The sequence below is a fragment of the Vidua chalybeata genome, chromosome 22 (assembly GCF_026979565.1).
Source record: "Vidua chalybeata isolate OUT-0048 chromosome 22, bVidCha1 merged haplotype, whole genome shotgun sequence".
Lineage (NCBI taxonomy): Eukaryota > Metazoa > Chordata > Aves > Passeriformes > Viduidae > Vidua > Vidua chalybeata.
In genome coordinates, this window is record NC_071551.1 from 4797834 (window position 1) to 4822190 (window position 24357).

The following is a 24357-nucleotide window of genomic DNA, read 5'->3' on the forward strand; positions in this document are numbered from 1 at the left end:
CTGTGCCCACCGCCGCTGCCTTTGGCCCCGCAGGCTGTGAGGAGCACCGCTACGGGCTGGGCTGCCAGCAGCGCTGCTCCTGCCGCAACGGGGGGCTCTGTGACACCGCCGATGGCTCCTGCTCGTGTGCCCCGGGCTGGACGGGCAAATCCTGCGAATTAGGTAACCCTGGCCCGGGTCCTGTCCGAGCTCACATACTGGCTCCGGTTTCTGTTGTGCCACCCCGTGCCAGCCCTGCCTTAGCACAGCCCTCTGAAGCGCGGGTCTGGGGCTGCTGAGCAGCTCTGCCGCTCCCTCTCGCCCGCAGAATGCCCTCCGGGGAGCTTCGGGGCCGCCTGCCAGCTGCGCTGCTCCTGCCTGCACAACGCCACCTGCCACCCGGCCACGGGCACCTGCCGCTGTCCCGCCGGACACTACGGGCCCCTGTGCGAGCACAGTGAGTGGTGGCGGCGGGGACACCCTGGGCTTGGGGCATGGGGGGGTCTCTAAAGCTCGTCCGGAGAGCAGGACCGCAGGGCACGGGTGTGACAGCGCTGTCACGCCCCGCCGGGCTCTCCCTTTCGCAGCGAGCCCTTCCCAGGCAGAGAGGTGATTCCCGATCCCTGCGTGACCCCGCGGCACCCAAGGCACTCACGTCCCCAGTGCCCGGAGGTGCTGGGTACCGAGCGAACGCCCTGGAGCTGAGCGCGGGGCTCCGCGCCCGCGGCTTGCAGCGCCTGGGCGCAAGTCGGGCTCTCTGCTCCTCCCTGCTGGGCTGGCCGGGGCTCTGCTGCAGAGTTCCGCTCACCCGCGCTCTGATGAGCTTCTCCCGTCGCAGGCTGTCCCACGGGATTCCACGGAGAGGGCTGCCGGCAGCGCTGTGACTGCGAGCACGGGGCGGGCTGTGACCCCGCCACCGGGCGCTGCCGCTGTCCCCCAGGGCTGCGGGGCGAGCGCTGTCACACAGGTACCGCCGTCCTCCCCGCCCTTCCCGGGGGGATCCCGAGGGCCGGGCGCGCAGGGCAGGGGCTGTATTCCGTGTCTCACGCAGGCTGCAAGGAAGGGACGTACGGCGAGGGGTGCCAGCATCTCTGTGACTGCCCCAGCGATGTCCCCTGCGACCCGGTGACGGGGCGCTGCCTGTGCCCCCCGGGCAAAACCGGCCCCACGTGTGCTGCGGGTGAGCTGAGCCCCGGCTGGGCAGGGGAGGAAGGAGGGGGGTTTGCTCCCAGAAAGCTGGGAAGGGCTTTTTTCTGGTGTGTGGCACCTCACAGAGCGAGAGGGGCAGTGGCACTCACCTGTCTGGCCCCTGTTGGTAGTCAGATCTGAATGGAAATTCTCCTCCAGCCTCCAGAGCCCGTGTGTTCAGATTGACACGGTCAAAAGGCTGAAGGGACATCCTGGAGGCCTGGGGATGCTGCTGTGTCCTGTGTCACCACAGCAAAAAAGCTCTCTGCCCTCTCCCGCACCCGGCACAAGCGGGGAAAGCTCTGAGCCTTCCTGCTCGCTGTGCCACGGGCAGCAGCCTGAGAGCGCTGTGCCCCCGCAGACTGCCGGCCCACCCGGTTCGGCCCCGACTGCCGCCTGGCCTGCCAGTGTGCCCCCAGCAGCTCCTACTGCAACGCCCGGACCGGGCAGTGCCTGTGCCTGAACGGCCACACGGGACCCACCTGCCGGGAAGGTGAGGGCACGGGAAAGGGCAGAGCCCGAGGGGAGGCTGTACCTGTGCTCAGGCTGTGGGTCCTGTCCCGGGGGTTGGGTTTGGGAGCAGTAAGTCAGCTCAATTCTGTCACATTCCTCTTCCAAGCCCCTCAGTTGCTCTGACCTGTTTGCTGTCACTGCAGCCACGAGGGAGGTTTATGAAGTGTCAGAAACGAAGCTGTTTAGCAGCCTGGCCACAAATGTGCCCCTGGAACAGCCAGGGCACAAATCCCACTCTCTAATGAGCACGCTGGAACGTTGATCCCGTGCACCAGCCACAGTGAAACCCCCCCACTCCTCATCTCTGCCCAGACCTGTGGGCTCAGAGTGACCCCCGTGGGTGCTGGGCAGGGGGCAGGAGGGTCTGACCAAATCCACAGGCTGGGACCAGAGCTCCCAGTGGGGAGGGGAATGGGGAGGGAATGTGAGGGCAGCGGTGTGGAGAGTCTGCCCTGCAGCAGGACTGACCTGTCCTGTCTTCCCTTCCAGCCACGCAGTCCCTGCCGCCCACCAGGCCACCACTCCCCCGGGAGGGGCTCCGGCCAGCGGAGAAGTAGGTCCTGCTCTGGGAGCACTCCCTTGGTTTCACCAAGCAGCCACCTGAAGAAGCCAATGACCTGTAATGAACTCGTTTACGAGCCACATGAGCAGCTCTCATCTCCTGACAGCCCCAGCTGCTGCTTTTGGGGTGGTCCGAGTGAGGCTGAAGCGCCCAGTATAACCAGTTCACTGTGCCAGCGCGGGCTGGCCGTGAGGACACGTGTGCCCACACCAGTGCATGCCTTCGGCCAGAGACCACATGACCAGTTCAGGAGGGATCAGTTCTGGTCAGGGGACAGTGGACTTTGACAGCTTGTGACACATTGCTGGCCTTCAACTTTTGGGTGCTGGGCTTGGGGAGGGGGCTGAAATCGTGCTCCAAATCAGGTATTTATGCATCAATATTTATGGGAAGCTGCACCACAGTGTTGTCAGGACTGGTGGCTGACAGTGCCCAGCTCTCCTGAGACTGGGCGTCTTGTGGATGCACCGCCTCACTTGAATTATTTTTTTTTAATTTGAATTTTCCATGGTGTTTTACTGTAAGTGACCATTTGCCAGGGGAAAACACACAGGGCTCACCTGCAGAGCTGGTGCCTCCTGACAGAACAGGCTGTGCTGGACAAGCTTGTCAGGAGCCTGGAGTTCTTCATGCCAGGAGTTTGTCAGCCCATAGACCAGGAGTTTGCCAGCCCATGGACCAGGAGTTTGTCAGTCCATGGTGCTGCCCGTGTCACTCCAAGAAGAAGGAAGCCTAAATCGAGTGTGGAAGTCAGAGGTTTTGCATGGATGGAGACAAAGCGCTGGCTCATCTGGTCAATGCAAATCCCAGTTGGAATGGCCTCGCCTGGCCCTGAATCCTGAGTTATTTTGCCATGCCAGTCGTAGTCAGGACCTGGCCACCTGCAGCAGCGGGGAATGTCACCACTCCAGTGTCACCACATCATCCTGGCCAGGACACTGGGCCCCCTTTGTCTGTTTGCACAAAGCTCCTGGGCAGGTGAAGCCACTGCCAGAGGAACCCCAGCTCTGCAGAGAAGAGGGACGGCCCTGTCCCATCCCATCCCATCCCATCCCATCCCATTCCATCCCATCCCATCCCATCCCATCCCATCCCATCCCACCCCCACTCCACAGGCTGCAGCACAGCCCTGCCCAGGCACTTGGCCTTTAAATTATTCCCACAGGGGGCCAACTGAAAATAATAAAAGAATTGTTTCTTTTCCTGATGGAATTTATTTTAATCTGTATATAACTTGTCATTTTGGGCTAATTCCTTTCTTATTTTATTTCTTCCTTAACAGTATTTTTTTTTTTACATTAGCTATCATTCTTGTGAAGAAATCATGTTAATATAAGTATGTAGTGAAGGACCAAATTTGTGCTGATGAGGTTGGATGTTGGATAAGCAGGGAGCAGAAGATTTTGTCCATGTGCCAAATGAGCCCAGTCAGTGCTGCCAGTGGTGCTGCTGATCTCCAGACAATCATCCCTCGGCTCCCCTTTGCCTTGAGGCTCCTGGGGCATTAGAGGAAGCTTCCAGTGATTGGGAGCAGCACAGGAGGAGGAGGAGGAGGAGGAGGCCAGTGGAGATGCTGTGCCTCGATGGCCCTGCTCCAGGAGAACATGGGAACAGCCTTAAACATGGGGCTGGATCCATCCTGTCCCATTCCAGCTGCAGCTCCATGACTCCTGGCAGCTGCTCAGAGCAAGCCCTGTACCTGTATTTTTATATAATGTTCTTTTCCTGTTCATATTTCTTAATCCAGTTTGTTTGCTTCCTCTTTTCTTGTACTGTCTCCCTTTTTGGCTCTTCTTTAATTTAGCACTGATGAAAAATGTTATTTTCTCCACAGTTAAAAGAAATAAACAGAAAGCCTGGCTGAGTTTCTACTTATCTTGTCTGTCTCAGTCAAATGCACCTGACAGCTGCTCCAGGTGACAGCAGGCTGGCAGGGGCTCTGGAGGGTGTTTCATGAGGTGTACATCTTGTGTCAGAACATGCAATGCCAGCAGCAGAATGAAGCTTCATTTTAGGGCTCATGGTTGGGACAACCTGGCTCCTTGGAGCTGTCATGCTCAGGGACACTCAGCATTAACAGAGTTCATTGGTATCCAAGAATTTATTGTTACCTTAATTTACAGTTGAACATTTTGATCAGAACAGACCTTACATCAACGCTGCCCCTGTCAATGTGAAGTTGGCAGTGTATGGGGCTGGCTCACCCCAAAATCATAGCTGCCATGTCCCCTGCACAGGGTGTGAGGGGCTGAGCCCCGGGCAGAGCCCCCTCCCCAGCTGGGAGGGCGGAAAGGCAGCTGGGAGCTGCAGCACTGCTCCTCATCCTGCTCCTGCTTCCCCCTCTGCATGGAGCATAATCCCATTGCTGGCCCCAGAGCTGACTCCATGGGAACAACTCTGGCATCAAGTATTTTATCAAGTGACCCAGAGGTGTCTGGCATCACCTCACCTGTGCAGGGCACGGCTCTGCCCAAAGGGCCCAAGAATTATTGTTGGGGGGGGAGAGACAGAAAAAGAGAAACGGGAGCAAAAACTGGGTTGAGGAATAAGCCAAGCACATGGATTTAAACAAAGCCTGACCGGGGTGTGCTCTCCCCACACCAGGTGTGCAGCAGGTGCTGGCCCAGCTTCCAGCAGGGATGGAGATGGTGGCTCGGGCACTTCAGAGCCCACAACAGCTCCAGTTTTCCAACCTGAGCCGAGCCCTCGGCTGCTCCCGGAGCCTGTTCCGGGTCACCAGTGCCAGCGCTGCCAGGAGCGCCCGGCGCCAGCTCTCACCAAGGGAGCTGCTGTGTCACAGCTGCCACGCAGAGCTGTCCTGGCCCATGAGATCTGCCACCCGAGGCAAGCACAGCTCAAGAAGAAAGGCTCTGCTGCCGCCTCCTCTCCGCGGGCTCAGTCTGCAGAGGTCTGGGGGTCCCTGAGGCAGAGGGGTCCCTCCGGGCTGTCCCTACACGTCGGTCTCGATGCGCAGCCGCTCCATGCGCCGCACGTTGCCCTCGGCGGCCACGCGGCTCGTGATGGGCCGGGCACAGGCCTGGGGGAACCAGCCCCGCTCCCCGTCCCGCAAACGCTCCCCCCAGCACCAGCCTAGGAGAGAACAGAGCAGGTGACAGGGCCAGGAAGGGCCGTGGATCCTGGGGATGCACCACTCCCCTCCCCTGGGGGTGCTGGCTAGAGGCAGCCAGGTGATGCCTCAGGTTTTAGCTTTTGTATTTTTCAGGTTCTGTGCTGCTTTAGTGTGTGGCTCTGAGCTTCACATTAGGGGATGCTGAGCTCTCTGCACAGAGCAGGGAGATGAAACAATTCCTTCTCCAGCTGGGGACCAAGGACAAATGATCCAAACCTCAGGCCCAGGAGCACAAACAACGTGGGCTGGAGAGAGAAAAACAAGCAGGATGGGAGTGCATGGGCTGGAGCTTGAATTGGACAATGAACCCCAAGATGCAAATGGAGCAGAACTTGTAAAAGTGAGACACTCTGTAACCGGTTGTGCATTTTGGGACCATTTTGGGTTCACCTGGGGTGCAGCCCTGGCTGTGCTCTTGTGCTGCCCAAGGTGGATCCATGGAGGCCTCCTAATAAATCCCTACTTTATTCTTTAGCTCTGTCTAGTGTCTGTTCCAGATGAGCCTTCACAAGGCATCACAGGGATGGCAGGGGAGGAGGTTTCTGATTTACTGCCTGTTCTGGGGGGGTGTTTTCTCTCACTTCTGAGGCCTCTACTGCTGGTGCCAGCCACAGTCTGCACACAGGAATCATCCCTAAGGAACACAACAGCTGCCCATGGCAGTGCCACCTCCCTCAGTCCCCAGGACCCACTGTCACCTGCTGGGACACAGCACCAGCCAATGCCACGGGTCTCACCAGCAGCCAGGGCTTCCTAGAAGCTTCTGCAATTGCTTAAACTCAGTCCCCAGGGATGACTGAAGGTTCCCCCTGCCCAGGCTCTGCTGAGGTCAGAGCCTGCCCCACACCCAGCCCCGCACTCCCTGGCACTCACCGTCCTCTCCCCCCAGCACCAGGACAACATCTGCCTGCTGCAGGGACAGCTCGTCCGCCTCCTTGGCCAGGTAAGCACGGGTGATCTCCACCTGGCTCAGGTCTGCAGGACAGGGGAGAGCAGGGACAGTGAGCAGGCACAGCCCCCTGCTCAACCGTCACCCCCCAGCTGCCCACCCAGTGCTCCATGGCACAGCATGCTCCATTCCCTCCTGTCCCTGCCTCTTATCCCTCCAAGCTCATCAAACCTCCTCTAACAACAGCTGAAGGCATTCCTGGAATTCCACTGTGCCTCCCAGGAAATGTATTTAAGGTCAATTGACACTGATAACTTCAAGGGAGGCAACTCCTAAGGAGCAAGGTGTGGCGTTTGCCTCTCCATTGGCAGGAGTGGAGGAGAACGAGGTAGAAACCTGGGCCTGCAAATGCTCTGGTGTGACAGGGAATCCCAGCAGAGCCAGGCTGCCCTCTGGCACACGGTACCTCCTTTGGGAGTGGTGTCAGGCTTTTCCTTCTCCCTGTGCATCAGCGCCGCGATCCACCGGGCCCGGTCACTCCTGCCAGAGGGAGACACAAAGAGAGCCTTAGGACAGCATCCCTGTGGCCAGCAGCAGCTGGGACATTCCCAGCAGGATGAATGCTTTCCAGGGAGTGAGATTGGACAAGCATTGGATCAGACTATTCAGTTTAAGGACACTTCCCAAGTGGCACACATGGCCCAGCTGCTTTGCTTCACTTGGACAGGGGAAGCTGATATGGGAATTATATGGGAAATATAAGAGAGAGAAAGGAAGAGGGCCTGGGAGGAGGCTGTGCACATCCCCATTTCCATGGAGGAGGAGTGTGGGGGTAAAGGGAGATCTGCAGAACCCTCAGAGGATTCCCAGGGCACCAGTTCATCCCACGAGCCAGAGCAAAATCCCAGAGTGGCACTCACAGCGTCTCTGCTGACAGCACCACCTCCTCCCGCCGGCCCTCGCTGTCCTTCTCCAGCACCACTCGCAGCAGGTGCCCACCAGCCTTGCCAGGAGGAGGGGAGGGTGGGTCTGAGCTCTCCACCTTCTCCACGGTGACCTGGTCCAGCGTGGCGTAGTTCATGACCATGTAACTCTCCTCGCTGCGGCACAGACGGGATCAGCGCCTCAGCTGTGGAGTCCAGGCCACTTCCCAGCTCCCAGCCCGGCACAGGAGGCTCAGCAGGCATTGCCAGAGCAGCCTGGAGCTGATGCTCAGGGTGGGACGTGGCTCTGTGGACTTGCTGGCCACCCACCCACTGAGGCAAAGCCACTGGTGGGACTCTTCTGGCTGACAAGGGACAGCTCACAAAGGTGGGAACAGGGAAATCTCACAGATTTCTCTGGTATGTCCTGCTCGGGAAATTGGGGTTTAATCCCCTAGCTGTCCTTCAGGGAAAGGCAGGGCCCTCACCTCTTCTTCTTGGTGATGATCAGGACGTCGTTGAACAGGAAGAGGTGGCAGAGGCGGCCGGCGCCGCGGCGGAAGATCCCGGCCTCCTCCGAGAGCAGCAGGTGCAGCTCCCCCCGCTTCAGCAGCCACCGGGACACGGAGATCAGCGGGAAAGGCTGGAACAGCGCCAGCAAAAGGCTGAGCCACTGCCCTCCTCACCAGCAGCAGGCAAAATCAAGGCAAGAAGTGAACCTGCAGTGGCCCTGGGGTCAGTTGGGATGGACACCACAAGCGTTTAAGTGTCCTTTATAAAGGATTTTCCAGGGGGTAGGCGGAAGGCAGAGCAGCCGTGCACCCCATTGTGACATTTACATTCTCTGGACAAAAAGACATAATTCTGTCTCTCAAGAGAAGTACAGAGAGTAGAAGAGAAAACAACCTTTATCTCTGCTCCTTTGTTTTCCCCACGTGGAATGTGGTATGGAGATTGTTTATCTGAAGTGATTGCTGGGTTGGATTCTAGTGAAAGTTGTTTGGGTTCAATGACCAATGGGATCCAGCTGTGTCTTGGACTCTCAGCAGAGTCATGAGTTTGTAGTTAGATAGGTAAGTAAAAAGTATGTAAAATAAGATAGTATCTCTTTAAATAGTATATTAATGTAATATAGTATAGTTTTAATAAAGCTACCCTTCAGCCTTCTAATCTAGAACCAAACATCATCATTTCTTCCTGTATCCGGGGTTTGCCACGTTTTTTACTATACCCCATTCCAGCACACCCAGAGATGCAGCCCCTGGACCCGAACAGTGGGTGACACTGTCATGGCTTTACTACATCCTTTAGAAACTGCCTGCATCCAACAGTCCAGCCCAGGTTTCTCAGGATTCCCAGCACAGGTCTGACCTGCCTAAACAGGCCCCAGAAGACTTCCCACCACCACTTCCACAAGACCTCACCTTCTTCTTCCCAAATTCCAGCTGTTTCTGCAAGGTGTACATCTGCTCTGTCCTCTCCATAGCCCGAGCTCCCTCATTGCAGCTCTTGACCAGCTGGGAAGAGAAAAACATCCCAAGGGAAATGGAGAAGGGTCAGACACTGAGCCCATCCATCTCCCACACCACCCCCAGCATTAGGGACTGTCCTGCTGCCCTGAGCAGGAGACACAGACAATTCCTGGCATGGGCTTCACACTAGGTTTGGGAAAAGGCAGTGGGATGCTCTCCTGGAGAGAGATGGCACATGGGCTCTGCCTGGAGAAGGACTCAAGTGAACCTGCACCAAAACTGAGGAGCAACAGGAGGAGGAAGAATTAATCATCTGAGAAGAGCTCAAGGCAGGAGGATGGACAATCACACAGAGGGGAGGACTCTGCTCGGATGTGAGAGCAGGACAGACTGGGAGCAGCAGGAATGTGCTGCCAAGAGCTGCTCTTCAGGGGGATGAAAGGAAGAGTCACCAGTGGCACGGTGGTGGCTGCAGTCTCTGTGGCCCTTTGGCCTGTGTGACTGACCAGTGGATGGGAAAACACAGGGAGACAAGATCCAGGAGCACAGACAGTGCACAGCTCGTGACTACTGCGCTCCACACTTCCCTCTCTGCTTCATTCACTGCCCTTTGCCCAAATCCCCAAAAACCATGGTGAGAGCTGTCTCAGGAAGGACAAAGACGGGCCAAAGAGGAAAGAAGGAAAGAGGACAAGAACAAGGAACAAACCAAGATCAGGTGACAAAGCGAGAAGGGAAAAGAAGTGTTCATCCGGCAGCTGTTTGGAGCAGAGGAGCCTCAAGTGAGCTGATGCTGGGAGGGAAATGAGAGGCTGGAATGGCAGTGTTGGATCAGTGCTCCAGAGGGCTGAGCTGGCAGGAGGAGAGGTGGAGGGCTGGCAGCTGGGCCTCACCTTGCTGATGGCCTTCACAGCACGGGTGGCAGCTCCGTACTCTGCAGTGCGCGCGTTTGTTTTTTGCTGGACGGTCTGGAATTCCAAGATAAGAAGCTTTAGTGACATTGCACCTCAGAGAAGGGAGCACCAGCTGCTTCCCAGGGATTTCAGGATGCCACACGTTGATTGAGCTGTTCCCAATGGTCAAAGGAAGGTTTAACAGTGCTGGGAGCTGTGACTCTGGGGGTTTCATGTCTGATACGTGCCTGGCCACCCCCTGGCCCTCACCCCTGCAACCAGCGCAGACTGGGAGCAGTTACTGGAAATCCCACATCCAGCAGCTTGGCCATTTAGAGCAGATTTCCATGAAGAATGCAAGGCCTGATTTCCACTCCTGGGCTGCCTGACCAGGACACTTGTGCCACCCCACCCTGGGACCCAGATACAGCACAGAAGAAGCTCAGGTCGCTCAGATGGGTGGCACCAAGACGTGAAGAGTTATTCACAGAGCTTTAAGCTGCACACCTGACATCCCCCAGAAACGCAGATTTTCTGGATATAAATCACAAAATATGCTGAGTTGGAAGGGACCCATTAAGATCAACTCCTGGCCCTGCACAGGACAAGAATCCCACCATGTGCTTGAGAGTTATCCAAATGCTTCTCCTGAATACAGGAGCATCCAGGCTCAGCACCCAGGGCCCAGCTCCAGAGCGCTGGAACTCCAAGCAGAGGCTGTCCTGGGCTCAGGAAACAAAGGGAATAGCAGAGTCACCCCTTCAGAGGTGCCAAGCAATGCCACCGTGTGATTACTTACATCTAAGAGCAGAGGAAGCCGTGTTACCCTCTGCATGGGCAGAATGAGAAATGAGATCATTGGCAGGCCTCCACACTCTGGCTTCCTTTCAATTTGTTTCAGGGTGTCTTTAAATAAGGGGTTTGTGGTGCTGGAACAGGACAAGAAAGCTCCATTAACTCTGTTCTTCAGTTATCAGGATTTTCCAGCAGCTCTCCACACACTGGAAATGCAGAGCAGTGATGGCACTGCCTGGGGTGCTCTGCCAGGCTTGGAGTGCCCAGCTGGGCAGAAATGGGACTGATCCCACAGCAGATGGTGGAAAAGCACCCAGAGAGAGATGCTGAGCCCACCAAAAGGTGGGTAAAGCCACAGATGTACCAGCAACAGACTCAGACTTGGCCTGGAGATGAACAAGGCCCATCCATGTCCCTATGTGTTATGGACCTCTGCAGTCCCTGGAGCCCAGAGCCCCTCAGAGGCAATTCCTTGGCCAGCCCAAGCCCTGTACTCACAGCAGCTTTTCCAGTGTCCTCTGCTGATAGACTTCATTGGAGCAGTAGCTGATGTAGGGGTTGAAGTGCTTCGAGGCGTGTTCCTCCACGATGTCACTGATGTCAGGGATCAGGAGGTGCTCCTGGTGTCGCTTCTCCAAGTCTTCAAAGAAGCTGAGGAGAGAATTTAAACAACCTCACCACACGACTCACTAGGGCTGGACAAACTGAGTGTTCCCACTGCTGCTTTTCCCCAGTTTTCCCAGAGGAGATGGGGCCTGGATCCCTTCTGGCAGGGCAGCTCCAGCAGCTGAGACACCCACGCCTTCCCCAGAGGCACACGCTTCCTCCACTCCTGCATGGGATCCCTCCTCCACCTCAGCCCTCCGTGAGGTTTATTTCTGCCCCATCAGGGAACCACAAGCTCTCAACACCCCCGCAGCCATTCCCAGGGCTGCTGCATCCTCCTCCTGCTGCCTTCCCACACGGACACAGCTCGCTGAGCACCAGCTCCCAAGGCATTCCCTCCCCACCTCCCAGTGAGTACCTTCAACAGTCCAAGGGATGGTTGGTTTAGCACTACAAATAAAAAGCTCAGGGTCACCCTCCCAGGCCTGCCTGGTCCCAGCCCCAGGCCCCACGTGCCTCGTGCTGACTGTCAGGATGTCCCCGATGTTGGAGAAGAGGTGATGGTGCTCTGTCTGAGTCATGGTCTCCTTCAGCTCCTCTGACCTCATGAAGTGGCCCACCAGGATGCTCAGGCTGTGCATGTAGGAGTACTCAGAAGTGATGATCTCAAACATTGCCTGGAGAAAGCAGGGAAGATGCAGCAGCATAAACTGACTGGACAAAGCCAGGAATTAATTGTTAAATCTTATTTATACTCTTTGGCACAAAGCCACTGGAAATGACTTGGCTCCATGTTGGTTCTCTGTGTCACCTCATGCATGGCCTGGCCAATACCAATAATCCCAGTGTGTTTTTAGGACACTCAGTCACTGAAAAGCCATAGCATGAAGATGTTTTCCCTTCCCATCAACATCCAGTGGAGCTGCCTGTTTCCCCAGCAATTAGTGCAGGTGAGCCCTCCCAGCACTGCCCAGTCCTGGAGCAGCTGGAAGCAGCAGCACCATGAGCTGAGCCGAGCCCAGCTCCACCTGGAGCTGACCCTGACAGAGCCACGTGTGTCCCACAGCCTTTGGTGTCCCCGCTGTGCTCCCGGGCACGTCCCAGGCCTCTCTCACCTCCTGCCGCTTGCGTTCCTCGGGGGAGATCCTCTGCAGGATGCCCGATTCCAGAACCTGTGGATGAGCAGGAACCACGGTCCTTGCACGCCCTCTAGTGCGGTCTGGGGCTGTGTCAGCCACCCCATGGCCCATCCCACCAGCACACACCAAAGGAACCCATCACACGCCATCAGAAACCATCACAAAACATTACACACTGTGACACACCACCACAATCCATCAGAAACCATCACACACTATCACACACCATCACACATCATCACAAATCATCACAAACCATCACACACTGTAGCACACCAGCACACACCAAAGGAACCCATCACACGCCATCAGAAACCATCACAAAACATTACACACTGTGACACACCACCACAATCCATCAGAAACCATCAGAAACCATCACATACCATCACACACTGTAACACACCATCACAGACCATCACACACTGTAACACACCATCACAGACCATCACAACCCATCCAAACCATCACACACTGTAGCACACCAGCACACACCAAAGGAACCCATCACAAACCATTACAAACCATCAGAAACCATCACACACCACCAGAAACCATCACACACCATCAGAAACCATCACACACCATCACACACTGTAACACACCACCACAGACCATCACAAACCACCAGAAACCATCACACACCATCAGAAACCATCACACACCATCACACACTGTAACACACCACCACAGACCATCACAAACCATCAGAAACCATCACACACCATCAGAAACCATTGCACACTGCAACACACCAAAGGAACCCATCACAACTCATCACAAACCATCACACATCACCACTGCTGCCCACCACCACTCATTCCTGCATCACCACCCGGCCCCCCCAGCCCCCAGCAGCTGCTCCCACTCCCTGGATGAAGATTACCATCCCCACAGTCTGCAGGGGAAGCCCAGCAAGGAGCACCTGCCTTCCCCTCAGCTGTGGGTGAAGCCCAACCACAGCACCGACGGCCCTGGGCAGAGCCTGTGTGTCCCAGCCAGTGCAAGCACAAATGGCGTGGAATTGTCCCCTCACAGCTCTCAGACCCTCCAGGCTGCTGCCCCTACCTCTGGGAGCTGGCTCCAGGTCACCTGGGCCGGGCGGTAGCTCTGCACCACGATAGCAGCACCCAGAGGGGACGGCTCCTCTGGCAGGGCCTCCTCCAGCAAGTCCTCGTCTGACTCATGGCTGACAGAGTTCAGACCTCTCTCACGGATCTCCTGATACAGCCGGGGCTCTGCGGAGGACAAGACACGAGGTCAGCCTCTTCCAGCTCATGGCTTCCCTTCCCACCACGGCTGCCTTGCCCTGTTGGCCACGAGCCACCAAGTTCCAGCGAGCCCGGGCCAGAAACTCCCTGATGAGGTTGGACTTTGCACTGCACTGATTACCCAGCAGCTCCTGCTCCCAACAGCCTCCCACAGCTGTCCCATTTTCCCTGGGAGCCATTCAGCAAGCAGCAGGGCAGCAACTGGAGCGTTATCAGCCCCAGGAGTGGGAAAGCAGGGCAGCAATGCTCCTGTTGCTTCAGGGGAACAGAGACAAAAGCCATGGCCCTGCGTCATGGCCAGGAGCAGCACAGTGGGGAAGGCACAGGGGCCAGGGGCCAGGAGCACTCACGGTCCTTGAACGAGCCACCACGCTTCTGCACCCGCTTCCGCCCGAGGGTTCTCTGCAAGGGCAAGAGGAGAGCCTGCTGTGGTTGCCACACTTCTGAGGCCCTGGGAAAACTCCTTCAGGAAAAGCGGGAGTTACCTGTGCCAGTTGGCCCACACCACCCTGTTCTTTCAGCCTGCCTTTTGTGTGGGCTCTGTTTGCCTTACCCAGGTGACTCAGCTTTCACCTCCCATATAACCAGGGTCACGCTCAGAAGAATTCTGTACTTGCACTGCTGCTGTCAAATCTCTCTCCCACCTGGACTTTGCCTGCTCTGGAGTCTCCCTTTCCCCAGACGTGCTTCACCCATGTTTGTGTACGACTGGAGCCGCTCTCCCGGCCAGCCCCACCCTGCAAACACCCCGCAGCCGCCTGCCAAGCGTCCAGCTCCACTCCCCACGAAAACCATGTCAGCTATTCCCGGCCTCTCCAGGGACCCACAGCATCTGCTGGTGACACGGAGCTTCCCAAGGCACCAGTCACGACACCAGGCTCAGCAAAGCGGCTGCAGAACTGACTGGAGCTGCGGGCCCTGCAGCTCCTCTGTCACCACCAGGAAGGCAGGACCTCATCCCTGCCTGACAGGGGGGGACAGCGGGTGCTAAACCCACCTTGCTCCTGCCGGGGCTGCGGTCGGGCGGGGTGCTGCCATCCTCGGACACGGGTTTCAGCGAGGGGGGGGCCTTGGCCGGCTCCAGCTCAGCCCCCAGCCCCTTCATGGCCGCGCGGTAGGACATGTTCCTCAGGTTGCGCTTGAGGGCCCCTCCGCCATCATCCTCATCCTCCGCCTCCAGGGCCAGGACGGGGACGGCCGCTCGCTTCGGGTCGGGGCTCAGGGGTTCCCGGCTCGCCCCGAAGCTCTGGTGCCGGGAGGGGCTGCTCTTGGGCTTGGAGGAGACGGCCAAGCTTTTGGGGATGAGCTGCTGCGTTCCCACCTTCAGCGCGGCAGGGCTGTCCGTGCTGAGGACGATGCGACGGGGCTCGGCCGAGGTGGGGGAGGCCAGCGGTGACAGCGGGGTGGCACTGGGAGCCGTGGTGGGGCTGCGCTTCCCAGCGCCACACGTCGGGCTGGGGGGCTCTGCCCGCACTGGGTGGCATCGGTACTCCAGGAGCAAGGTCTTGTCATCCACAGAGGTACCAGAGGAGCCCCGAGACATGGCGGCGGCCCAGGGGAGCAGCAAGCTGAGGAGGACAGACAGACAGACAGACAGACAGGTGGCTGAACGCCTCCCAGTAAGGCAGCAGGAATTTACCCTGAGCCACAGGAACCTTGGGACAGCACAGGACACGGCCTCCACCTTCCCAGGGCGCTCCGCAGGCAGGGCCCGTATGGACACACTGGGGATGGTGTCACCACCCTGCTCCTTGTGGGGCCACCCGTGTGGGCCACGGGAGGCTCCAGGACGTGGTCGGGAACCAGGAGCAGCCAGGCATGGGAGCAGCCAGGCCCCGGGAGCAGCCAGGCCGTGCCGCAGGGCCCGGGCAGGCTCAGGCCTGAGCCGGGCAGGCCTGAAGCCTCCCTGAGCCCCACTGCCGCCACACCTCCGTGTCCCCTCATTCCCCTTTGGGGTGCTGCCAGCCACCACAGCCGGTCTGCACCCTCCTGAATGCCACCTCCCCCGGGCTGTGGAATCCCCGGCCGTGAAGCTCCGCCAAGCTCCAACCTGCCCCACACCGCGCCGCCCACAAAAACACCTGCCCCAGTCCCTGGGGCTCCCCAGCTGGGGTTAAGGTCACTCATCCCCTCCTGTGCCACGCACAGAACCATGCACCTACAGAACAGAGCGTTTTATGCCCTCTGCCTATTACATAACTTCGGGAGAAATTATGGTTTAGCTGTCCTCAACTGAGATCCCATTGTGCGCCAGTGCCATCTCCAAGCTGTTCCCTTTCAAAGACCAGGAAACAAACCAAGGCTGGACCGTGCTTTTCCCTCCGTGAATGACTGGCAGGAGGACAGCACAGACCCATCAACAACAGCTCGTTTGACAGAGATGCTGCTCATTCCAACTGTCCTCGGATGCGGGACACATGCTCTGTGTCCAGAGGTCTGCCAAGTGTCCCGCGGACCAGCAGAGCGCCACATTCCGCTCTTAACCCCATCCTGGCTGAGGATGCAGCTTATCCTAAGCCCTGGTGGCAATAAACAGGCCTGAACCCAGAGGGTCTGGGGCTGCAGCATGCACAGCTCTCGCTGCTGGGCTGGAGGGAGGCTCGGTGGCCACGCAGGACATCGATCGCCCGTGTCACCGCAACTCGGTACTTCCATCCCTACGTGCCCAGGGCTGCGGTGCAGGGGGCAGGGCTCTAAATGGGCTGGGAGCACGGCGGGATACAGCCCCGGGAAGCACCCAAACCCCTCTGCGATGGACCCAACCACCCCCCGGCACCGCTGGGCGCTGAGACCCTCGGGGACAGCGGGGACAGAGCCGCGGGAGGACGAGCCCCGGCTGCGCCTCGGGAGGGACGGCACAGCCGCTCCCCGCCGTCCCCTCCCCGGAAGGCGCTCGGCGGCCGCTCGCTCGGGGCCGCCGCCCGCACGGCTGCCCCGGAGCCCCGGTGCCGGTGCCGATGGCGGTGCCGGTCCCTCCCCGGGGTCCCCGGTCCCTCCGCGGCGCCCCCGCCCCGACCCCGCCGCGCCCGCACCTACCCGCGCCCCTCGGAGCCAGCGCGGCGGCGGCGGCGGGGCGGGATGGGAGGGACCGGGAAGGGCTGGGAGGGACCGGGGCGGGACCGGGGGAGGTGCCGGTCCGGCCCCCGAGGCCGTGCCGGGCTGGAGGTGTCCGGTGTCCCGCACATCCCGGCTCCGAGCAGCGCTCTGCTCCCTGCCGCGCCCCGTCCCGGGGTCGCTCCGGCTTCCTAGGGGTGAAAAATTAATTAAGCCTCTCTAGGAGCAGTGTTTTGCTGCTTCTTGATGAGTGTTCATCAGGTGTGTGCGCGGAGCGTCGCTGCAGGCCCCTGGAATCTCGGCGTTCTCCATCCCCTAAAGCCGCCTCTGCAAGCCCACTGAAGGCGGGGGGATTATTCGGTGTCGTTCTCCTGTCACGTTAGCGGGTGACAAACGAGTGTGCCCCGGCTGTCCTCGGGGTCTGGCCGACACACACTCGGTATTTCAGCAGCCCAGGGACTGTCCCTTACTGCAGGCATGTCTGATGCTCGCTTCAGTTGGGTCTTCAGTGGTCAAAGGTAACCTCGGGCGGTCCCTCCTGATGCACAAAACATCAGTTTCGGCTGCTTTTGGGCGCTGCAGCTACTGGGAAAGAGGATCTGAGGGTCAGGCTGCTGACAGCCGCCCAGTAACCCAGCTGCCCAGTAAGGCTCAACAGTGCTCTGTGTCTTTACTGGGAACAGACTTTTCCTTGACCTTCTCTTTTGCCCCCCCTGTTCTGCTCCTCCCCATCCTCCAAATGGGGCCTTTTTCTCACTTGTTTGTGGTGAATCTCAAGCACTTTGTGCATGACAAAGTCCACTTGTCAGCAATATTCTTTGAAATGCCTCTGTTCTCTCCACTCCGGGGCCTGCCTGACAATCGCCCCATTATCACAGCTTTCTTATCCCATAGATTTTTTTTATCCTTTCCCTCCGGGGCTAATAAGGAGAAAGGCTCCAACGAGAGGAGGGCTCCTACTCAAGGGTTCAGCTCCGACTGAAACCCTCCCGATCTCCGGGGAAGGGCCATTATCCCGAATGTGGGACACCATCATTTGATCACCATGAATGACTTTTTGAAGCGAGGCCATTCATCAGTTGTGTAATGGGGTTTTTAGCTCAAAGACCCGGCTTTCAAGTAATTTCTGCTCCCAGGGTCCCCTGGAGCTGAACCATCTGACCGCTCTCACTGGGCAGTTCACTCGATCTGGGCTCTGGTAGTGAAAGGAAATATGCTCGACATTTTCCACCAGCTCACCGATGCCCCATCCCAACACTTTCTCCCACCCTGGAATACTCTCACTCCTCCCTGTGCAGGCATCCTGTCCCATCAGTGGGATGTGATGCACCTGCTTTGCACTGGAGAGGCTCTGTCCAGCTCTGGGCACCTCGCAACAAGAGAGACATTGAGGGGCTGAAACACTTCCAGAGAAGGGCACAGAGCTGGGGAAGGGGCTGGAGAAGTCCTGTGAGGAGAGGCTGAAGGAGCTGGGGGGGCTCAGCCTGGAGAAAAGGAGGTTCAGGGGGGACCTCTGGCTCTGCACAGCTCCCTGACAGGAGGACAACAAGGGACAGGACGAGAGGAAACAGCCTCAAGTTGTACCAGGGGAGGTTCAAGTTGGATGTGAGGAAGACTTTTTTAATGGAAAAGGTGGCCAGGCCTTGGCAGGAGCTGCCCAGGGAGGTTTGGAATCCCCATCCCTGGAGGTGTCCAAGGATGGCCTGGACGTAGCACTCAGTGCTCTGTTCTGGGTGACAAGGTGGGGATTGGGCACAGGCTGGACTGGATGGTCTTGGAGAGCTTTTCCAACCTTAATCATTCTGTAATTCCATGATTCTGACCTCAGCAGCAAGTGGGGTGGCCATAATTTAATTTTTTGAAGCTCTTTTGAGTATTACAAACCACACACACACGACATCAGACCCCAGAGGTACCGCAGAGCAGCAGAGCCAGACAGTGACACACCCAATGTCCCATTACTGGGGACGTTCTCCATGGTTATTCCATGAAAAGAAGCTCACGGGACCACTGCTTATAAAAGCACACAGGTTTATTGCATATCAATCTCATGTATAAATTCATTGTAGCATTGGAAAGATTACATTTGGTATACATTCCTATTCTACAGCATTAACCTCAAAATCAGCTTTTTCTATTCATTATTTTAAAGGAATTTCTCTACACAAGTACATTTGTCTTTTATCACAAGCATCAAAATGGAATTTGTAAAATTGCCTTTTTTTTTAATTATTTTCTACACTTCATATCTTTTATTTCATTATGCTCCCAACAAAGCGATTCCATATTAATTAATAACTGCCAACACTTTTTCTTTCTTCCTTGGCAGTTCAAGGCTTCGAGCCTCGGACGCAAAATCTAATCACATATACAATAAGTGCATCTACGGAATTTTTTCTTTTTAATAAAAATTTCACAAACGGACACAATAATGACTGCTAAACACAAGTCATGCACAGTTTACTTATAAACATAACAGAAGCAATATACAATCAAGAATGATATGGAACAAGCACCATCCTCTTTCTCAATGTTTTTTAAACATTATATGAAAACCAGACATTTACAATTGATTTAAAAAAACACTATACAGGTCTAAAGGAAAAAAAAAAATCCAACCTAAATCATATCTGTATTGTAACAATGGGAAAAGGAATGACATAGGATGCACAGATTTATGATTCTTGCAAGCACAATATATATATGTTTTAAATTACATCTTCTGCAGGCTGGAAATGACATCAGGGCAAAACATCTCTTGCTTTGAAGAGAGCAATGAGAATGTAAAATACACTGAGAATTACTTTCAGAATTACTTTGTTCACATGTGAATTGCACATTTGGAAAATCAAAGCTGCCTTTTTTTTCTTTTTCAGTTCTTTTTTTTTTTTTTTTTAATTTTTTTAATTTTTTTTTTTTTTTAATTTCTTCTTCCAAAGTGGTAATAAGAATTAACGACAGAAGAAAGAGAAAAAAAGAACCTCGGAATCATTCAAGAACATTTTAGTCACAGTTTCACTCAACACTACGGAGAAGTTTCATGGCTTTGTGAGAACACTACTGACCACCGGCGAGGAGCAGAGGGTTTTGCCCTTTGTGTTGCCAGCACTGACCCGAGCGACGCCACTCCTGCCCTTGGGGACAGCGCTGTCCCCAAGGCTCAGGGTCCCCCCCCAAAAGGGGCAGGGTCCCCAGCGCTGCCTCCACCCCCCGCCACACACACACACACACACAGAGTACAGCACGTAAAAACCGAGTGGGAAGTCAGCAGATTGACCTGGCCGGGGGGCACGGGGGGCTCACGATCCAGTGCTTTGATGCTCAGCGCCAAACACGTTCACCTCATTGTGCAAGTGCTTCCGAAAGGCTCCGTCCGCGCCGCGGCAGCGAGGAGCTGCTCCCAAGAGCAGCCACTGAGTGCCTAAGTGCTGATTGGGGAGGGGGCAAAAGCTTCCTCTGCACTGTCTGAGGGAGGACAGGAGCCCAGCAGGGTGTTTGTCCCGGAATCAGCTGAGCACACCCGCTGGTGTTTGTTCAGCCCCGTTTGGGTTTGGGCTCCTGCGCGTCGACGTCCCCGTGGCGCCCGGCGAGGCACGGCCTGCTGGCCTGGGACACCTTGGAAAGGCACCCGCCCAGAGCAGCCTGAGCACCAAAGGGCACATCCCAGGGAAGAACCCAGCAGCCCAGCAGGAGAACTGGGTGCCTCAACGTGTCCTGCAGGACCTGGCACCTCAGCACATCCCCTGGGAGAACCTCAGCTCATCCCACCGGAGAGCTCCCAGCTGCCTGCACCAGCCACAGCAATCACACCAGGACCAGCCTCCAGCTCTGAGCTGGTGGGAAGCAGGGAAGGCACAGAGACGAGACCCGCATCCTCCACCCTGACCAGCTCAGGCAGGAAGGTCCAGCTCTGGCCAAAGCAAGGGCCCTCCACAGAGCACCAGCACTTCAGCCCTGCACAGCTCCCAGCCCCACTCCCAGCTGACCACTCCAAAAATCCCCAGGGCTTCTCCTTCTCTCCTCTGTGCTGCTGCAGCTGTGAAAATACTTTAAATAAATAGATCCTACACAAAGCTCTGGGTTTAAACCACACCTGGAGTGGTGCCCTGGCTACCCGACACACCGCAGCCACTTCCCATCCCTGCCCTGGATCCCAGCATGTCCATGGGGTTGGACACCACAGCTCCATGTCTCACCAAAGCTCCCAGAGCTTCCCCAGCACTGGGAAGCCAGCAGTGCTCTGCTAGCAGAATGTCCTGGACACAAACCTCTCGGGAAGCAGCTTTGAAAAGGTGAGATTCTCTGCTAAAGCAGCAAAATGGAGCCTCCACACCTGCTGTGAGCTGCAGCACATTCCAAGTGCAATCCAACGAAAGGTAGAGGTTAATAGAAGTTCAGTGAGGCTTCCTGTTTCTTTATCTTAATGGGAAAAATTGAAACTTGTAATCAGTGCTAAATTAGAGGAGTCGGGAGATCCTACAACACAAGCTAGAGAAAATGGGGAGGAACTGAATTAGGAAATATGAAAAGAAAAAAAAAATCATTACTTAAACCCTATATTTTTAATGTCCTCAATCCCTGGCTGGATAATACCTCCCTATCCTTGGCCAGGGGCCCTCAGGAGATCCACTGAGAGCAGGGATGAGCCTGGGGAGGGGGACAGCGACAGTGTGAGCTCAGTCAGAGCAAGGACCTGACCAAGTGCTTCTGGAGAAATGACACAACTGGCAGCAGGGCTGAGAGAGGGATGGGGAAACCATAAATACCCCAAATAAATGCCCACAATAACACTTGCATTCCTTAGTATTAGCCCACATTTCAGTGTCCAGCTCAGTGCCACTCCCTTGGCTGCTCTGTCACCTCCCCGTGCCGTGGAGGGCGATGCTGACCTGCCCTGAGGTTTCTTCAGGGGTGAACAAACCACGTTCAGAGCACACAACCACTCACTGCTGCCCACAGATCCTGTTCCAGCACGGCAGAGAGATGCTCAGACCCGTGGTGTGCTCTGAGCAGCTGCCAGGAGTCATGGAGCTGCAGCTGGAATGGGACAGGATGGATCCAGCCCCATGTTTAAGGCTGTTCCCATGTTCTCCTGGAGCAGGGCCATCGAGGCACAGCATCTCCACTGGCTTCCTCCTCCTCCTCCTCCTCCTGTGCTGCTCCCAATCACTGGAAGCTTCCTCTAATGCCCCAGGAGCCTCAAGGCAAAGGGGAGCCGAGGGATGATTGTCTGGAGATCAGCAGCACCACTGGCAGCACTGACTGGGCTCATTTGGCACATGGACAAAATCTTCTGCTCCCTGCTTATCCAACATCCAACCTCATCAGCACAATTTTGGTCCTTCACTACATACTTATATTAACATGATTTCTTCACAAGAATGATAGCTAATGTAAAAAAAAAAAAAAATACTGTTAAGGAAGAAATAAAATAAGAAAGGAATTAGCCCAAAATGACAAGTTATATACAGATTAAAATAAATTCCATCAGGAAAAGAAACAATTCTTTTATTATTTTCAGTTGGCCCCCTGTGGGAATAATTTAAAGGCCAAGTGCCTGGGCAGGGCTGTGCTGCAGCCTGTGGAGTGGGGGTGGGATGGGATGGGATGGGATGGGATGGGATGGGATGGGATGGGATGGGATGGGATGGGACGGGGCTGTCCCTCTCCTCCACAGAGCCGGGATTCCTCCGGCAGGGTCGGCTCTCGGGCTCTACCTACCCAGGAGCTTTGTGCAAATACGTGAAGCAGCTCGGTCACACCGCCTGGTGCTCTCAGAGCCTTGGGCACTTTCACAGGATGTCGTGGAAAACCAAAAAGGGGAGGGTAAATTTCCTTGGGAAACACACTGGTGCTGCTAATTTACCTTTTGTTCCCTCTGTACCAAAGCCACCCTGGATGCTTTCCTTTGGGGGCTCTCTGAGGCTCCCCAAAATCAGCCTCACATGTGCTCTTGGGTGCAAAGCTGACTTGCAAAGGTGTCACACCCAACTCTGACTCTGCTTTGCTCAGGGAGCTTGTTCCATTGTTTTGGCCTGCTGGAATGAGGCTTCCCACACTAGACTGGCTTAGAACCCTCCATCTGCCCTTCTCCATGGCTTTCCTAACCATTCCAAAAAGGAATGTCATCTCCAAATTCCCCACTCCAACAGCAGATGGGAATTGCAGCGGAGAACAGCAAAAAGCCCACAGGATTTGTGGAAGCTGCTGTGTATCAGTAGACAAGATGAGGTTTGGAAGTGATTGGAAATCACTCATAAAATCTCTATGAGAAATTTTAGAGTCAGAGAGACAGCTGGATTCTTATCTCCGTGCTCTGCACCCCTCAGGCAGCTGGAGCATGGAAATGTTCATCTTTTTACTTAAATTACAGGCCAAGCAGCAGCAGGTGGTGCAGAGGGAAAACCAGGCCAAAACAACGGTGTGAATCAGAGATCTGTGCCAGAGATACCATCATCAGCAGGGGGTGATGTCACCCTGAAACCCTGACACACGAGCAGACGTGTCCGAGCTGCCCCGGGTGAGGCGAGGCTCGCCCAGCACACGTCTCCTTCCAGCTGGGGAAGGCTTTACCCCACGACCTCTCTGCTTGGGCAAATCCAAGCATTTCCAGGAACTCCACCACCCAGGCTCTGCCCCAGGCACTCCCAGCCCATGATGGCCTCACTGGAACCAGGAGGGGCAGGGAGCTCTGCCAGCCTCACTCAGGGCACAGCCGACCATCCGTGTCCATGTGACACTTCTGTCACCCCCACCTCAGCGCTGTTCCAGGCTGGAGATGTCTCAGCTGGGAGCTGCATGTGGCTCACGATGACTGCAGGCAAGGTGGCCTCACCTTGGAGGAGCTTTGCACTGTGCCAGTGTTTGCTGGGAACAAAGGACAGGATGGTGTTTCGGTGGGAGTGCAGAATTCTTTTGGGGGGGGTCAGTTAAGTAGGCTGAATTTGCCTTTCCCTGGCATCTCTCCAGTGGCTGTGTCACAATTGCACCGGGGACAGGGCACACCTGGCTGTCTTCCCTTGGTGCTTCACCATTTCAGCTGGATGGGAAGGAAGTGCTGCCCTGTGGTTCCAAGCTGTCGTTCCTGCTCAGGCTGTGCTGGCTCAGTGACACCGGTTTGGAAGGTTGGAGGGGCCAATCTTTGATTGCACTGTTGCAATTCGTGTCTTGCTCATGCTATTCCTACAGGCTGTGAAATCCTGGGGCTGCTTCAGGGTTTATCCAGTTTGGGAGAGGTTCATTCTGATAAATTAGAAAGGGAAACTCTAGAGAGATAAAAATGCAGGACGTGTAGGTCGGATGTGACATGTTTCCTTCTCAGCCCAAAGTCCAGACGACTCCCTGAGGCCCTCTCATCCATCTTCTGCTCACTGGGATTTTGCTGGGATGGCTGCAGCACCACCACCCCTCGCCTGGGCTCCGGCCAGTGCCTTGTGGACCTCTCAGAGGTGGTTGATGGGGTTAAAGGTCCCCGACTCTGAAGCTGCTCCTGCCATGTCCAGCCAAGCCCCCAGAGAGTTCTGGGAGGACGCGTGGAGGGGAGCGTTCTCAGACAGGGACAGCATCATTGCATAAGCCTGGGGGAGAGAGGGATGCAAGGGCACGAGTGAGAACACAGGATGGAGGAACGCTGTGTGTAAAACACAGCACCACCTAACCCTGCCCACCTGGGCCAGCAGCATCCTCTGTGCTGGGCTAAACTCACATCCCCGCTCTGGGATGGCACCCACCTCTGAAAAAACCAGATTTGTCATGGTTTATAGGGACAGCCAGGAGACACCATCATTGCCACTGGTTTTCACAGGACCAAACCCATCCTGCACTGCCTGTGCTTGGTCACAAACCTCCACGTGATTCCAGGCTCTGCTCCCAGGGGAAAGCAGCTCTTACTGGGGCTTGTTCTTAACAAAACACATCCCCAGACATCAGTGAGGCTGGGCTGG

The 24357-nt window shown here is 56.1% G+C and overlaps 3 protein-coding genes across 5 annotated transcripts in view; 1 reads left to right on the forward strand and 2 right to left on the reverse strand.

Moving 5' to 3' along the window:
* Window positions 1–4113, forward strand: part of MEGF6 (multiple EGF like domains 6) — a 40187-nt gene extending 36074 nt beyond the window's left edge. The window contains exons 29-34 of the mRNA XM_053963197.1: window positions 34–162; window positions 308–436; window positions 818–946; window positions 1031–1159; window positions 1529–1660; window positions 2170–4113. Coding sequence (XP_053819172.1) covers window positions 34–162; window positions 308–436; window positions 818–946; window positions 1031–1159; window positions 1529–1660; window positions 2170–2237 — 716 coding nt within the window. The 3' untranslated portion in view covers window positions 2238–4113. The remainder of the gene's footprint in view (window positions 1–33; window positions 163–307; window positions 437–817; window positions 947–1030; window positions 1160–1528; window positions 1661–2169) is intronic.
* On the reverse strand, window positions 3960–16443 carry ARHGEF16 (Rho guanine nucleotide exchange factor 16). 3 transcript variants are annotated; one of them, XM_053962922.1, is made up of 15 exons: window positions 16397–16443; window positions 14358–14928; window positions 13711–13762; window positions 13158–13327; window positions 12066–12122; window positions 11467–11627; window positions 10843–10995; window positions 10349–10478; window positions 9550–9624; window positions 8609–8701; window positions 7673–7827; window positions 7182–7361; window positions 6728–6801; window positions 6246–6347; window positions 3960–5332 (listed from the first exon to the last, which is right to left on the reverse strand). In XM_053962922.1, exons 2-15 carry the CDS (start codon window positions 14901–14903, stop codon window positions 5193–5195), a joined length of 2088 nt encoding a protein of 695 aa, XP_053818897.1. In that variant the 5' UTR covers window positions 14904–14928; window positions 16397–16443; the 3' UTR covers window positions 3960–5192. The 3 variants fall into 3 exon arrangements, with proteins under 3 accessions (XP_053818897.1, XP_053818896.1, XP_053818898.1); XM_053962921.1 differs by lacking the exon at window positions 16397–16443 and adding an exon at window positions 15045–16288; XM_053962923.1 differs by lacking the exons at window positions 3960–5332; window positions 6246–6347; window positions 6728–6801; ... (2 more) ...; window positions 10349–10478; window positions 16397–16443 and adding an exon at window positions 15045–16294 and having other exon boundaries at window positions 7714–7827.
* Window positions 16444–23265: 6822 nt separating this feature from the next.
* The window catches only part of PRDM16 (PR/SET domain 16), a 192705-nt gene continuing 191613 nt past the window's right edge, over window positions 23266–24357 (reverse strand). The window contains exon 17 of the mRNA XM_053962963.1: window positions 23266–23991. Within this exon, the coding sequence (XP_053818938.1) occupies window positions 23857–23991 (135 nt within the window). The 3' untranslated portion in view covers window positions 23266–23856. The remainder of the gene's footprint in view (window positions 23992–24357) is intronic.